This window comes from Telmatherina bonti (genome assembly GCF_933228915.1).
Source record: "Telmatherina bonti genome assembly, chromosome: 17".
Taxonomy (NCBI): Eukaryota; Metazoa; Chordata; class Actinopteri; order Atheriniformes; family Telmatherinidae; genus Telmatherina; species Telmatherina bonti.
Genome location: NC_136615.1, coordinates 14,784,831 through 14,796,562, shown reverse-complemented (window position 1 = coordinate 14,796,562; position 11,732 = coordinate 14,784,831). Strand labels below are relative to the sequence as shown.

The window sequence follows — 11,732 nt, the reverse complement described above, 5'->3', positions numbered from 1 at the left end:
AGTGGAAGAAATATGTTTTTTTTTTTAAGTAAATGAAATTATACTTTATTATTTATCCCAGACAGGAGGTGCTTTTAAGACTGCGATATATCAGTCATGCACCTTGTTATTTTACCTTCAGACTGATCTGAAATTACTGACTGGTTCATGTCGCTGAGCTGAACTGCTCTTAAATTGCTCACTGGATTCTGGCAACGTGTGAACTTTATAATGTTGCCTCTGTGGCTCAGTGCTAGTAAATTCCTTGTAACAACTCATTTTTCAGTGGCTGATAAAACGTTTTGGAAAACTGCACAATACTTGATATTTGTTTGCTGCATTTTGTACATTTTTAAGTAGTATTTTTTGTACGTTAAGTACAAGTTATGTTCACCAAAAAGCAAGCACTATTTTGGGGTTTATTCTGTTACAGAGATGTTACGTCTTATTTTACTGTTATATTTTCTGTTTATTTATTTTCAAAAGAGATATAATAAAAAGCAACTAGGTTTGTTTTATTGCTAATGTTGTAGCAGTTTGTTACTTCCTCATTGACTAGCTTTTTTGTTTTTATTTTTTTTTCTAGTTATATTTTCTTTTTAGAATCTTTTCCAAGATGTCTGTCTCTATTCATTTATCCACTGTTCTTTGATCCAACTGATTCATCATATGTTGGTTGTGGTTGAGACAAAACGTGTTTATGAACAGTACCAAAATCTGCAACACAAAACTGAAACCTGCAGGACAGCAGCGCCTGAGAACTGACTCTGGACCCCCTTGTGTTAACAAGGAGGTCCAATGAGGAAATCTGCAGCACTTTTTTTTATACATAGTGACATTACCTGCTGTAAATTACAAGTAAGAACAAGGATGCCTCCCTGCTGAACACTTCAGCAGGGAGGAGGGAGGAGACCCTGGGGAAGACCCAGGACACACTGGAGGGATTATGTCCCTCTCAGCTAGCCTGGGAAAACCTTGAGACCCCTCCTCCCCCCCAAAAGAGCTGGCAAATGTGGCTGGGGAGAGGGAAGTTCATTCCCTGCTTTCAGCTTTCCTGCTTAGGCTGCTTCCCCCACGACCTGACCCCGGATAAGCGGCAGAAAATGGATGGATGGATGGATTAGAGACACACAGCTAAAGTAAAATAATCACACCACTTACGCAGATTTAAAATATTTAATAGCACTTTAATGTGCACAGAAAACTAAAATACAAATATATTCAACATTAAAATACTGTATGTACAAATGCAAAAATTCCTAGAAATACAGATACTCAAACAATCACTGAGATAAATAAGCAAACTTCTAACCGAGCAGTGATTGAAGTTAAATAGTACTTTCTTTGTGGAACTATTCTGAATATCAAGGAGATTAACTGAGTTTTTGTGGTGCTGAAACCAGAGAGATGAAGTACAGCAAACATAAATAACTACCAGCATGTATACATGACTTACTTAGACCTCAACACCACTGAAAAACAACCTCTAAGGTTTAGCTACAAAAAAGTCTTTCAAAATGTTAATGCATGTGTTTCTTTTCAGTCACTTAGTGCTAAAAGTTATGTTAAATTTATTGGACTGATGGTGAAAAGTAAAATATCAGCAAGGCCATGGAAATTTAGATATGATGTCAAAAACACTGAGGTTCCAAAATAAATTACACTGATATTTAAATTGAACCGTAGGAGGCTGATTTCAGAGATCATAGATATTTTGTTTGCCAAATCAGTAACTCTAACCAAATGAAGCACTCCACCTGTATTTGCACTACCATTTGTCAGCTAACTTTTCCCTGACAAGCCATTTGAAAGGGCTAAAATAAATAAATGCACTATTTTTATGTACAGTGTTTGTAGCATGAGGATGAAAATGTCACAGATGACATCATATGCCATCGGACAAGCTGTAGGCACTAATATAATACATCTGTGGACTGCAGTGTGGGATCAGAGTTGGGTGTCCTCTCGGGTGTCTATGGTGGACTCGTGTTTCTTTTTCAGGCTGCTGCTGTGAACAGGTGGTTCCTCTGGAACATGTGCCAAAGGGTCTGAACGAATCAAGTACCTGAGAGAGAACAAAAGTGTTTGCACTCAGAGGATTCCTTTCATTTTAACTCAACATCTTTAAAAGGGAACAGCTTTCTATATGGATACAACATGTTGCTTAAGTTACACAACAGTAGTATTATTCATGTTGACAATTTTGGTATTGTTGAAAAAAAACTGCAATATAGAGTATTAGGGAGAGCTGTTTCTGCAGCTTTTTGCTGTATGGTTGAATACTTTGCTCTGCTGGGGATTTACCTGCCTATAGCACTATGGATGAGAGAAGTGCTTGGGTCTGAAGCAATATTTACATGGGTGGTACACCAATGCCATGGTCAAAGGTTTCTGACCACGTTGTGACCCACATTTTTATTTAATTTAATTTCTTCTTTTCAGTCTGTTTGGTCTCCATTCACAACAAAGATTAGTATTTTGCTCTTCAGATGCAAAGTGATTCAGATCTTGGTTATGATACACTTTATTGCTCTCATAGGGAACTTTGGTTTGGACTAAAATGCTGCTATTAGCTGCATTGTCAACATCAATAAGCAAAGGCTGCTGTAAGTCACAAGTCTGGGTCACAAGCATGGCAGAGCCATTGGAAGCCTGGTGAAAAGCAACACTTACTGCTTTACTATCTTCAATATCTGTGACTAGAAAGCTCAAAACAATTAATTAAAATGGCATTAAATTCAAATTTAACACTGCAGAGCATTGGAAAGAAGCAAAGCAATAATTCTTACATTACCCCATTTTCATTTCTCACAGTAATTTTAGCAATAAATAATAAAGAAATAAAATATAAACTGCATTAATCCATAAATGCTTTATGTATCCTCCAGAAAAAAATCCTTCTCAAAGATCTTTCTCAAAGCTGAAAGTTTTGGATAACTTAAAAACTGCTCAGAAAAGCATGTCTTTATAATAAGTAATTGGCATTGACTTTATGCTTATTAATATTTCTGTGTATAATTGCTCAAATTCCTTAAAAAAACACTGGCCCATTCCCATTTTTATCAAGTTTGATTATGTAAAAGGACTCAAGTTGCATTGGGTCTGAATGGGTTAAATTAAAGTAGGACTTCATAACCTTGAGTTGTAGGTGGATTAAATTTAAAAAACATGAAAAATCCACCTTACAGCAGAGCTGCTCAGTTCTGTGGTCCTTGTAGGACTGTATTGTGTAGCCCTGCTTTACAGGTTGCCCCCGCACCTACCCTTTGGGTTTTCATGTCATCGCATTTCTGTTGTATGCGTTACTTCAGAATGAAATAGAATAAACCTCCTCACATTGGGTGCATCATAAAGTAGTAATACTTACACAATGTCATTGAGCTCCAGCCGTGTGTCAGGAGAAGGGTTGATGAGGACATAGGACAGAGTGTTCTGGTGATCATTCTGCTCATCTGAAATAGAAACACCCCCACAGTCAGCACAATAAAAGCCTTGTATTCAAACATCACTGAATATGAGATCAAAACATCACCTTGAAGGTATCCTAGATTGACTCTGTTCATGACATCACTAGCTGTCAGGTTGGTCAGATCTTCTGCAGTCAGAGAGGAAACACACATTTTAAAGCAAAAAAAGACTTTTAAGTTATGAGGAAAAAAAGAGGGGGCGGGGGCCTGGGGGGGCAGAACATTTGATTTTCAGTGAGTTAAGTCCCTTCTCACCATATCCAGAAGTGGGGAGACCCAGGTGCCTCATGCGGTTGCGAACCAGCTCGGACAACTCTTCCCTCTCAGAGCGCCTGTAGAGGTTGAGGCGCTGCTGTGCAATACGTTGGGCGTGGTCTTTGCTCGAGTCCCGACTCCCTCCTTGCCACCTCACGCTTTTCTTACTCAGACGCCTGGCCCACTGCATGCTCTTCTTCCTCCGAAGGGGGTAGTCTGACTGGTCATTGCTCCGAGACTCATCTCCCCTCTCCTTTGTATCTTCACAATCATCAACACTGACTGACACCTGGGACTGATATGAGCGACATCAAGTAATTCAGATGTTTTACAGAGAATCAACTGTTTTTTTCTTTTATCGTGAAATTTCAGGAAAAAAATCCAATGAGTCTAATAAGTCAGTATTAGTGTAATTAATTATATGTAAATAGGTATAAAATAAAGAAATATAGTAAAATTTCTTCCTGGTTCTCACCTCAGAAGTAGTAAAAACGTGGGATTCTGTGCGATAGAGCCCAATAGGAATTTCAGCACTAGAGGAGCAAAGTTTCTGGAACAATCTACCATAAGTGCCAATCCAAAGATCTTCTTCTGTTACTTTCATCTAGAGATGACAGAGATAAAGAGCTACACTCATACAGTACAGTACAGTACAGTACAGTATCGTATCGTATCGTATCGTATCGTATCGTATCGTATCGTATCTTATCGTATCGTATAGTATAGTTTAGAACAGATAATGTGGTTGCAGACTCATTTCTTTTGTCTGACTCACTCCACAGAGGTATCCTGATCCTGGAGTGGTGTCCAGTCCCAGCAGCAGCCTTGCAATAAGAATCATGTAGTCCTTTACAAAAGACTGACACAGAATCACAGAAAAATCTTAGCTTAACATGTTGGAAGCAGGAAGTGGTTTCAGTGAATGAACACAAGAGGGCACTTGTGCTTTATGATTAAAGAAAAAAGGCTGCTCTATTGCTTTAGATGCATCTTGCTGCTGTGACACATTCTTTCACCTGGTTCTGAGAAGAGTCATCTGAAGCGCTGTGTTTTTCTGCAGCTTTGTACCAACCTGATAGAGGAGGGTGTCCAGCATGCTAATACTGAACACTCTGCCTGCAGCGAAAGGTAGGCGGAACATGAAGGCTAAGTTGGAGCCTTTGTCACGCTCTTTCTGTGGGAGATGGCACAACAATATTAAATGGCCTGCTGATTTCTGACTGTTCATTGGAAAAGTCTTTTCTGATACACAATTAATTGTGAGCTTTGAGGTTTTGTCTGACCTTCTCCAGCTTGGAGAGAGCTAGTGAATAACAGTCCTTCGCCCTGAACTGCATGAACCTCATGTTGGATGGATGAGTAAGCTCTGTGATGATACTGAGGCTGGGAAACAACCTGAATGTCACAGAAGAACAAACCAAAAAAGAAAAAGAAGAAAAGGGAAAAAAATTGTGAGATGTAATATTACAATTTATAACCAGACTTTCAAATAATCTTTTCAATAGTACTGCTATCTAAACACACCGTCCAGTGGGGGTAGTGATCAGGAGGGATTACCTACCTGAACATCGTCTGTACATTGACAATAGTTTTAGCATCAGCCATGTAGTCCTCCTCAGCACTCATGGTACTCTCTTTATCCACAACAACCAAGTTATCAGCATAGATAATACCACACTGTAGCAGATTGTCCAGACTAAAACACAGCAGCACACATAATAAACATCATAGTAACAGCACACACCAATTTGCCAGGAACATATTGAACATCTAATTAAATTAAGCAAGGTACGAACTCCTCTTCAGTAAATTTAAATGAAATAATAGCTGTAATAGAGAATGCAATTATGATGAAAGCTGAGGGTTATCTTGAAGTCTTACTTGTCTATGGTTCCAGCCATGTAGTATACCATTGGGAAGCAGCAAATAGCCTCCAGGAAGTGGTTATCAGGCCTGCAGTTAGAGTGTGTGATAGAGACAAATAGATCATTTTGTTTCTATTGTTGTCTTCATAAAAGAAGCCAAAATTATATAAACAAATTCAAAAAACATAAGTCAGGTACTCAAAGAAAGCTTTGGGAAAAGACAAAAAAAGCCCTTCCTCTGAATGACTTTGAACACTTTCTCCACACATCCACAGCAGACATCTACACCTTTTTAAGTGAGCAATCTCATCAGTGAATTTTTTTGTTTCTTTGTAATGAACAAAACTGTCGACTGCTCCTGCTATCTTTTTGGATTTTCAAAGTTTTGCATTCTCAGGCTGGTCTGTTTCACTTTCATTAAGAGCTTGTTTGACCACATGCAGTTCTCACAAACAGATTTGAGGTCACAAATTTCTTATTGGAAAACAACTCAACCTTTTACCATCTGAAATCAATAGAAACAATCTACACGTGTCCAACAAAATAGCTTTTATCTAATTGCATTGGAACCCCTGAAAAAGAGTCATATCTAGTCAGGCAAAAGGGAGAAAAAAAAAACAGCCTCTTTTAGTTCTGAGTTTGTACTTATCAGGACAAAATGGAAATATTAATCTGGTCTCTACAAAACATGTGTGTTAAAAGCTAAGTATACCTCAGTCTTTCCACAGGAATGAAGATTGTAAGTAGCAGCCAGGTGCTGTTAATCAAACAAGAAGTAACAATTGCCATCAACCCATTTGTCTCGGAAGAGTTAGAAGGTCGTTTCCAAACAATATGGAGCAATGAGAAGAATTCTTCAAAAGTGAGTAACATTTAGGAAAGCGAATGATCTTTAGAGGAGTGGATGTACCAGTAAATTCATCTCAAGGTCAGACTGTGAAATAAGCCTGCAAAAAACCAAGTATTACATGTCAGAGTGTCCAGGCGTCCTATTTGCATCTGTGGCTTCAAGGGTCAAGCACAGTAGTGGAGGAGGGATGTTGTGTTGCAGCCAGAGGACCTGAGCACTTTGCAGTCATAGAGTTGACCCTGAATTTGTGTTGTATAGTAAATGCCAGCAAATCCCCATAAAATTAGAAATGGGATCATATGCATACGTGAATCAGAACATTTTTTTCTTTTTCTTATTAGTTGTGCTGCCACAATTCCTGTGCATATTAAAAATCTGAAATTTCACTCTGTTTAGAGTCAAGTGTTTGTACATTAAGTTAAAACTCATTAACTGTGACTTGAATCTGTTTTGGTGAGTCACTGTCCTAATATAACTTTTTCCTTATTTATTATGCAACTGCATCCAGCAAATACAAAATTGATACAAGATTATCCCACGACGACGTATGTCTTAAACACTAAAAACAGAAACCTGTTCACAGCTGCTTCAGGGATTACATGTGTCTGATGTGATGATGTGCAACTCTAAGTACTGTAAATTACTGTAAGTACCAGACCCTCAGGAGCCATCAGGAGTTTTATCACACTGGGTGAAGTGATTTTAGGCTGAGGGATAAGTCCATCTGTTACTGAATGCTCTGACTGAGATTTTATTACTGTCTGTCCTTCTCTGCCACAGAGAGAGAGTTGTTTCGTTATGCATCTGTTCAGTTCTGCTGACTACAGACCCAAGGCTGTCGTAAGTGCCTGAATTGCGTATCCATTTGCGTGGGTGTTTGTGTGCGCAGAAGTGATGGGAAGGGAAGACAGACCACTGTATGAAGGCACAGTTAATAGTTAATGTTTCAATGAAAATCCAAAAAGCTAGCATGTGGAGCCTGGAAAGGGACACATCGGGGCTGTAAATGAAAGCTTACGTGGAACACCAAAGAAATCATTTTCTCTCCTTCTATCAGAATATATTATTCAGGTTCAAGGCAAAGTAAGTTACCATGGTGACTGTCAGGAGGTGCAGAGAGCAGAGTTTTTATTTTTCTTTGTCACTAAAACACAGTAACTGTGAGCAATAGTGGTAATCTAACATCAAGACTAACAAAGGAGTCCCACCTCCACAGCCTTGTCATAAGTGCTGCGCTGACGCAAGCTTTCAACATACATAATGTGTCCCAGCGTGACATGGTGACAGCCTGCATTGGAAAAAAAAAATGGAGGAACAATGCATTGCTGTATATGTGTGTGCAGACAAACTCACGGGTTATCCAGCAGCAACACAATAGGGTTGAGCTCTTTCCTGGATCTGTAATAAGCTCTGAGAGGCACTATAAAGTTATAGAGACCATTCCCTGCAGTCTCGGCTGATACAATGATGAGCTTGTTTTTAAAGCCGTAAGCCTTTGCATCCTCAAAGCTGTTGTGCCTGCACCCCTGCAAGAAGGAGTGAGAAACAGAGGCATTTTAAGAATGCTTTCATGAAGTGAAGGGCAGAGAAGAGAGATGGAAAGATTGAAGCAAGGTGTAATTAAGTGACTAAGTTAAAGGAAAAGTGACTGCCCACCTGGTCTAGTCGTAGGCAGCAAAACGGCGCTTTTTCAGCCAACAGATGGCATAAGGTGGGCGAGCTTCCAATGTATGGAGAGTTAGGAGGATAACATTTCACATACCTGAAAGCAAATCCAGAAAGTATGAATGATAGATTTCATAAAAAAAAAAAAAAAAAACTGCAGCTTATACCTTCTGGTTGGAGGGTATGAAAAACATGAAGGTGTCATTTTTATGAAATGTACAAAAGTTTACAAAAATATCACGTGTTGTGTCAAAAAATATCTACAGGTATCAAGATCACAAAAATAGAAACAAATAAAATTAAGTTATATAGAAATTGCAGTTTTAAAGTATAGCTACTGATGTCAGCAGCTTTTACCAAAGAAAATCTTTATTATATTGTATTTATGGTCAAACTATGAGTAGTTTAAAGGTTTGGGAATCACAACTAGTCCTTACTCAGTAGGTGAGTGGCCTTTTTCATCAGGAAACACAGAGTCATCCTCTGATTGGTCACTGAGGAGGTCACATGGCAGGATTGACGTGGAGTCAGCTATCTCCTGTACTGGAGCGATGCTCGGTCTGCGATTGCCTGTTCCATTAACCGTAGGTGGGAGCAGTTTACCGCCTGAGATGTCGGGTGGACTTGTATTCTGAAGATCCATGGCTACAGTACCTATAATCACATGCAGTCTGTTTTAAATCCGACGTGAAACCTGGATATTATTAGTCAACACCTGCTTGACCTGTTTCATCCCACCAACATGTTTAATCTTTCTCACCCATGCTAGCAATTATACTGTGCACAGGAAGCTGTGAAGGTCCATCGTAGATTCCCCCGGCAGGACGGCCCTTCCTCTCCTCCTGACCGAAGATGAAGGCTGAGTTCTCTTCTTTGGTGATGTTGATATAGTAGCAGGTATCTGTGGCAGCCATGATGTGGCGTGGGCCAGGGTTCAGCAGGATGCTCTTGTTATCCTCTCTCTTTATACCAATGAGACACACACCATACCTGGAAATCACATTCATGGTGTTAGCGTACAGCATCTGAAGAAAGCCAGTGACAGGTGATGAGAGTCTGTGCTGATGTCACGATTATGACACCTGTAAAGGCTGGGATATATGAGGAAGCAAGTGATTGGAGTTGTTGAAGGTGATGGCTTGGAAGCGAAAACATATGGGAGAGAACAAGGGTATGAAGGACAAGCAATGTGAAGGTCTGCTGAAAACAATGCTTCTGGCATCAGTGTTGATGTTAATTTGACATGTTTCACCAACATGAACACTGTTGCAGAACTCATATATTCCTACATGTGTGTTTCAATGACAATTGATTCAGCTGGTGAGTCTCCAAGAAAGACCAAGGGACCGAACTGTTGGAATAAAATGGACCTGCTATTTAAATCAGTCACATGTGCCCTTCTTTCTCCAACGTCTCTCAGTGAAACCATCTTCCTTCTTCTAATCTTCATCTTACCTAAATGTATGGATCATCCAGAGCCAATCTAAATGGCGAGAAATCTGACTTCCTCGACGCTCTAGATCTGTAAAACCCTGACAACTGAAACGATGATGGCTTTGCAGGGCTGCACAAATTACTCATGAATATAAGTTCCACCAGTTTGAATGTGTAGTACTGTGTATGTGCTTATCATTGCACATTTATAAATGGTTTATGTTGTGTGCATGCCAGTCTATCCTGTTCTCTTTTAAAATGTTAAAAATAGAAGGTTTTAAGACAGAACATAAAAGTGGAACGAAAATTTTCGTCAGCTGGTAAGATCATAAAAACAGCAAAGAAGATGGACTGAGATCCAACAGTGATGACTTCCTGACTTGTACAGTTTAATAACTTGTGAGCTGTTTTTCTGCTTGTGTAATGAAAGCACATCAATCCTCATTCAACTCTTGACAAGTAAGCAAATAAACCATTTGATATAATTTAAACATAAGGATCATTTAAAGTGTTTTAGATGTTTTGCTCAGAAAAAAATGGAACAGAAGGAAACAAAATATAAAATCATATCTGCTTTACTTATTCAAGGTGCCACCTGCTCAAACAGACAGTAAATTTCTGCAAATTTGGAATATATTTTCTGCTTTCCAGCATCTGAAAAAGATACTTTGGTGCACTCACTTCTTGTGAGCATGAAAGGAGGCGTATGTGAAGCTTTTGCCATTATACTCTCCAAAGAACTTGCTGTCACACAGTCGGATGTGGTAGACCTCGTTGCCAGAGCAACATCCATACATCCTCTGCCAGTGCTCGGGAGACTGCTGTCCTTCTCTGTGTCATTCAAAGAAAATACAAACAAATCAGTACACCAAATACATGTTTAATAATAAATGACGATGAAATAATAAAACTCTCATTTTAACATCTATTTATGTTTATCATTTATAAATAGAAAGCTCTTCATCTGAAGTTCTATTTCTCTTCTGACCCTTGGGGTTGCACTGGGTCAGTTGGTGAAAGCAGACAGACTGATCCATCTGTGTCATACATCTTGGCTCTAACATGCTCTCATGTTCACTCAAATACACCCACACACACATATACTATATGGAGTATATATAGTATATTTAGACGGTCATACAGACTGTAAAATATGTTCACATTTGCGACATTGTATAGCAAATGTAACTAAATGCAGAAAAGAAAAAAAACTAAACAAAACAAACAAAAAAAAAAACACCCCACCACCAAAGCCTTACTTTCTGAAGAAATGTCAAGAACACAGTGAGTGGTGAAGTGTATTGACTCTTCCTTCAAGCTTTTTCCATAAACCACTGGCTGTAAAAGTGATCTTTTGCATGCTGTGATTAACGATTTTCTGCCAGAGAGCTTTTCAAGCTCTCCTCCAGAGAACACCTAATTCTAAAAATATATATATATGTAACGCTTTGCATGCAGCCTATTGGTGCGCTCTATTTACTTCCTGCAGAGCGTCTCAATAAACTTAGACTTTTATCGGTCCAAGAATCTGTCTATACTTCAGCAGACATGAAATATGCGAATAAACTGCATACACTCACACCAAAGAGAAATCAAATAGACTGAGGAGGATACAGAAGATGACTGACCGTCCACGTGAGGTGTGTACAAGGAGCGTGACCAAGGTGGAAGTGGCAGGGCACACACAATTGAGAGCCAGCATGGCATATTTGAACTCTTCCTCACACACAACATGATCTGGAAATGAGCACGATGAAATAGTTACAGAGCATAATAGAGGTGGTACAACCCATTCCAAATTATACTGAAATGTCAAATGATTCAAAGTGATTTAACTTCTTCATAACACAGTCGGCATGTAGTATTTTCTTTTAAGGAGATTTTAGAGAGATTACACTCAAAATTCAGACTCCCCAAAAACACACTGCAGTAATAGAAAATACATCTGCAATCACCAAAACACAGGATAAAAAGTCTGTGATTACTATAAAGACCTTGGATTTCTGATGGTCTAGCGGCATTACCATGGTTATTAAATTACATATGAATCATGATCTTCTACTTCTCTGTTGTTGGATCTATGTACAGAAGCGTAGAACTGTAACCATAATGAAAAATATTGTGACATTATCATATTATAACATGATAGTCTTTTGTCGCCTCGTGCGTGGTCAGGATGGAGATCGGACGGAAGTCAAGCTTCAATGAAATCTGTTG

The 11,732-nt window shown here is 39.0% G+C and overlaps 1 protein-coding gene across 1 annotated transcript in view; it reads right to left on the bottom strand.

Annotated features, from left to right (window-relative positions):
• Positions 1-1,805: 1,805 nt before the first annotated feature.
• The window catches only part of LOC306768458 (potassium channel subfamily T member 2-like), a 36,351-nt gene continuing 26,424 nt past the window's right edge, over positions 1,806-11,732 (bottom strand). Inside the window, exons 25-40 of the mRNA XM_079256827.1 lie at positions 11,144-11,252; positions 10,197-10,346; positions 8,842-9,071; positions 8,519-8,735; positions 8,073-8,178; positions 7,770-7,942; positions 5,583-5,654; positions 5,263-5,397; positions 4,985-5,096; positions 4,774-4,875; positions 4,477-4,560; positions 4,177-4,305; positions 3,702-3,996; positions 3,512-3,574; positions 3,347-3,431; positions 1,806-2,044 (exon numbers count right to left, since the gene is read on the bottom strand). Of these exons, the coding sequence (XP_079112953.1) occupies positions 1,927-2,044; positions 3,347-3,431; positions 3,512-3,574; positions 3,702-3,996; positions 4,177-4,305; positions 4,477-4,560; positions 4,774-4,875; positions 4,985-5,096; positions 5,263-5,397; positions 5,583-5,654; positions 7,770-7,942; positions 8,073-8,178; positions 8,519-8,735; positions 8,842-9,071; positions 10,197-10,346; positions 11,144-11,252 (2,180 nt within the window). The 3' untranslated portion in view covers positions 1,806-1,926. The remainder of the gene's footprint in view (positions 2,045-3,346; positions 3,432-3,511; positions 3,575-3,701; positions 3,997-4,176; positions 4,306-4,476; positions 4,561-4,773; positions 4,876-4,984; positions 5,097-5,262; positions 5,398-5,582; positions 5,655-7,769; positions 7,943-8,072; positions 8,179-8,518; positions 8,736-8,841; positions 9,072-10,196; positions 10,347-11,143; positions 11,253-11,732) is intronic.